Consider the following 2,181-nt stretch of genomic DNA (forward strand, 5'->3'; position numbering starts at 1 on the left):
AAAATGTAGTAAAGTGGTGTAGTAAGGTGGCTATATATAACAGACACAAGGAAATAACTTTTCTCAATTTCAACATGCTTTCATTTTGGGGGTCGTGTGTGTTGTGTGTGTGTGTGTGTGTGTGTGTGTGTGTGTGTGTGTGAGAGAGAGAGAGAGAGAGAGAGAGAGAGAGAGAGAGAGATAGAGATAGAGATAGAGATAGAGATAGAGATAGAGATAGAGATATATGCTGGAGATTGAACCCAGGAAGTCTATCTCTGGGCCACATTCCTAGCCCTATTTTATTTTTCATTTGGAAAAAGGGCCTTGCTAAGTTGCTTTAGAGTCTTGCTTAATTGCCGAGGCTGGCTTTGAACCTATCATCCTCTAGTCTTAGTCTCCCAGGAACTGGGATTAGAGGTGTGCTGGGGACATTTTCTTTTTTTCACATGGAAATTATGGTGTATAAATCTCTCTACTTCCTGAAATTCTTAGGTGCCTTTGTTTAGATTTTCTCCTTCTTGATAATACACTAAAGAGCAAACTAAATTTGAGGTTACATGGTCAGATGATCACAAATATCTTGATGTGAGAGAGATTCTGAAGCGCTAGCTCTCTGTGATTCTTATATGTGTAAATCCTTAACTGTGTAAAATTTCAAAGTAATTCTTAATTTTTGACATTACCACCATTACTCTACAGCCAGGACATTCCTTTCAACTTGAAGATTAAGCTTTTCTTCTTGTGCTCCTCAGGTAATAGAAACTTTGGGGCCAGTCTTGCATGTGAAGTTGATGGATGGAGGAAATTGCTCAGCGGTGTCCGAATTTCTGTTGCTGGGACTCACCAACTCTTGGGAAATTCAGATTCTCCTTTTCCTGTTCTTCACAGTATTTTATGTAGCAAGTATGCTGGGAAACCTCCTCATTGTGCTCACAATCATCTCAGACCACCACTTGCATTCCCCAATGTACTTCTTGCTGGCAAACCTCTCCTTCATTGACACAGGCGTGTCCAGCATCGCAACCCCGAAGATGATTTTCGACCTCTTCCGAAAGCGCAAAGTCATCTCCATGAAGGGGTGCATCACTCAGATGTTCTTCATTCACACTGTGGGAGGCACAGAGATGGTGCTGCTCATAGTCATGGCCTACGACAGATACGTCGCTATCTGCAAGCCCCTCCACTACCTGAGCATTATGAGCCTAAGAATGTGCATTTTTCTTCTGGCCATTGCTTGGACCACTGGCCTCATCCACTCTGTGGCCCAACTGGCCTTTGTTGTGAACTTGCCCTTCTGTGGAACCAACAGAATGGACAGCTTCTACTGTGACTTTCCTCGGTTCATCAAACTCGCATGCACAGACACATACAGGCTGGAGTTTCTGGTCACCGCCAACAGTGGCTTCATCTCCATGGGCACCTTTTTCATTCTGATCGCCTCTTACGTTTTCATCCTGGTCACGGTTCATAAACGCTCTTCCGGGGATTTGTCCAAAGCCCTGTCTACTCTCTCAGCTCATGTCACCGTGGTGGTGTTTTTCTTTGGTCCCTGCATTATTGTCTATGTGTGGCCATTCCCCACCTTACCCATAGACAAATTCTTAGCCATCTTTGATGCCCTTATCACCCCTTTTATGAACCCTGTCATCTATACATTTAGAAATAAGATGAAGGTGGCAATGAGGAGACTCTTTGTTAAGGTTTTGACAAGTTTTAGGAAGAGTGCTCTCATGCACAGTTCAAGAAATTCAGATTAATGTTGAATATTCTTGGAAATCAATCTCTTTAATTAAATAATTCACAAATCTTTTCATTTTGGCTCAGTTTTTTATATCCAGTAATGAAATCCTTCCTCAGATCTCTTTTGATCTGGTCAGTTCTTCTTAGAAAACTCTTCCTCTAAGAAAATATAGGGAAGAGGGTAGGGAGGAGCTCTGTGGTAAAGCATTTGTCTGGTTTCCATGAAGCCTTGGGTTCCAAACCCAGCACCACAAAGGAAAAAAATAACATGTACAACTGTTGAGGAGGAGAGAATTTAGTCCTGGAACATTGTGTTTATTATTGGAGGTTGTGTCTGCTGTTGAAGACTGGAGTTAGAAATTGCTGAAACCTCAGCTACTGGACACACTTTCCATCAATATAAAATGTTGGCTACTCTTCTCTCTGTAATGATTCTCAAAGACATATCTCTTCTAATCC

At 42.0% G+C, this 2,181-nt stretch overlaps 1 protein-coding gene across 1 annotated transcript; it reads left to right on the top strand.

Moving 5' to 3' along the window:
• Positions 1–773: 773 nt before the first annotated feature.
• LOC308271370 (olfactory receptor 4F3/4F16/4F29-like) lies at positions 774–1,739 on the top strand (the record flags this gene model as incomplete). Its single annotated transcript, XM_080707668.1, has 1 exon — positions 774–1,739. One exon carries the CDS (start codon positions 774–776, stop codon positions 1,737–1,739), a length of 966 nt encoding a protein of 321 aa, XP_080563794.1.
• Positions 1,740–2,181: the final 442 nt, after the last annotated feature.

This window comes from Muscardinus avellanarius (assembly GCF_963383645.1).
Source record: "Muscardinus avellanarius genome assembly, chromosome: 12".
In the NCBI taxonomy this organism is placed as follows: domain Eukaryota; kingdom Metazoa; phylum Chordata; class Mammalia; order Rodentia; family Gliridae; genus Muscardinus; species Muscardinus avellanarius.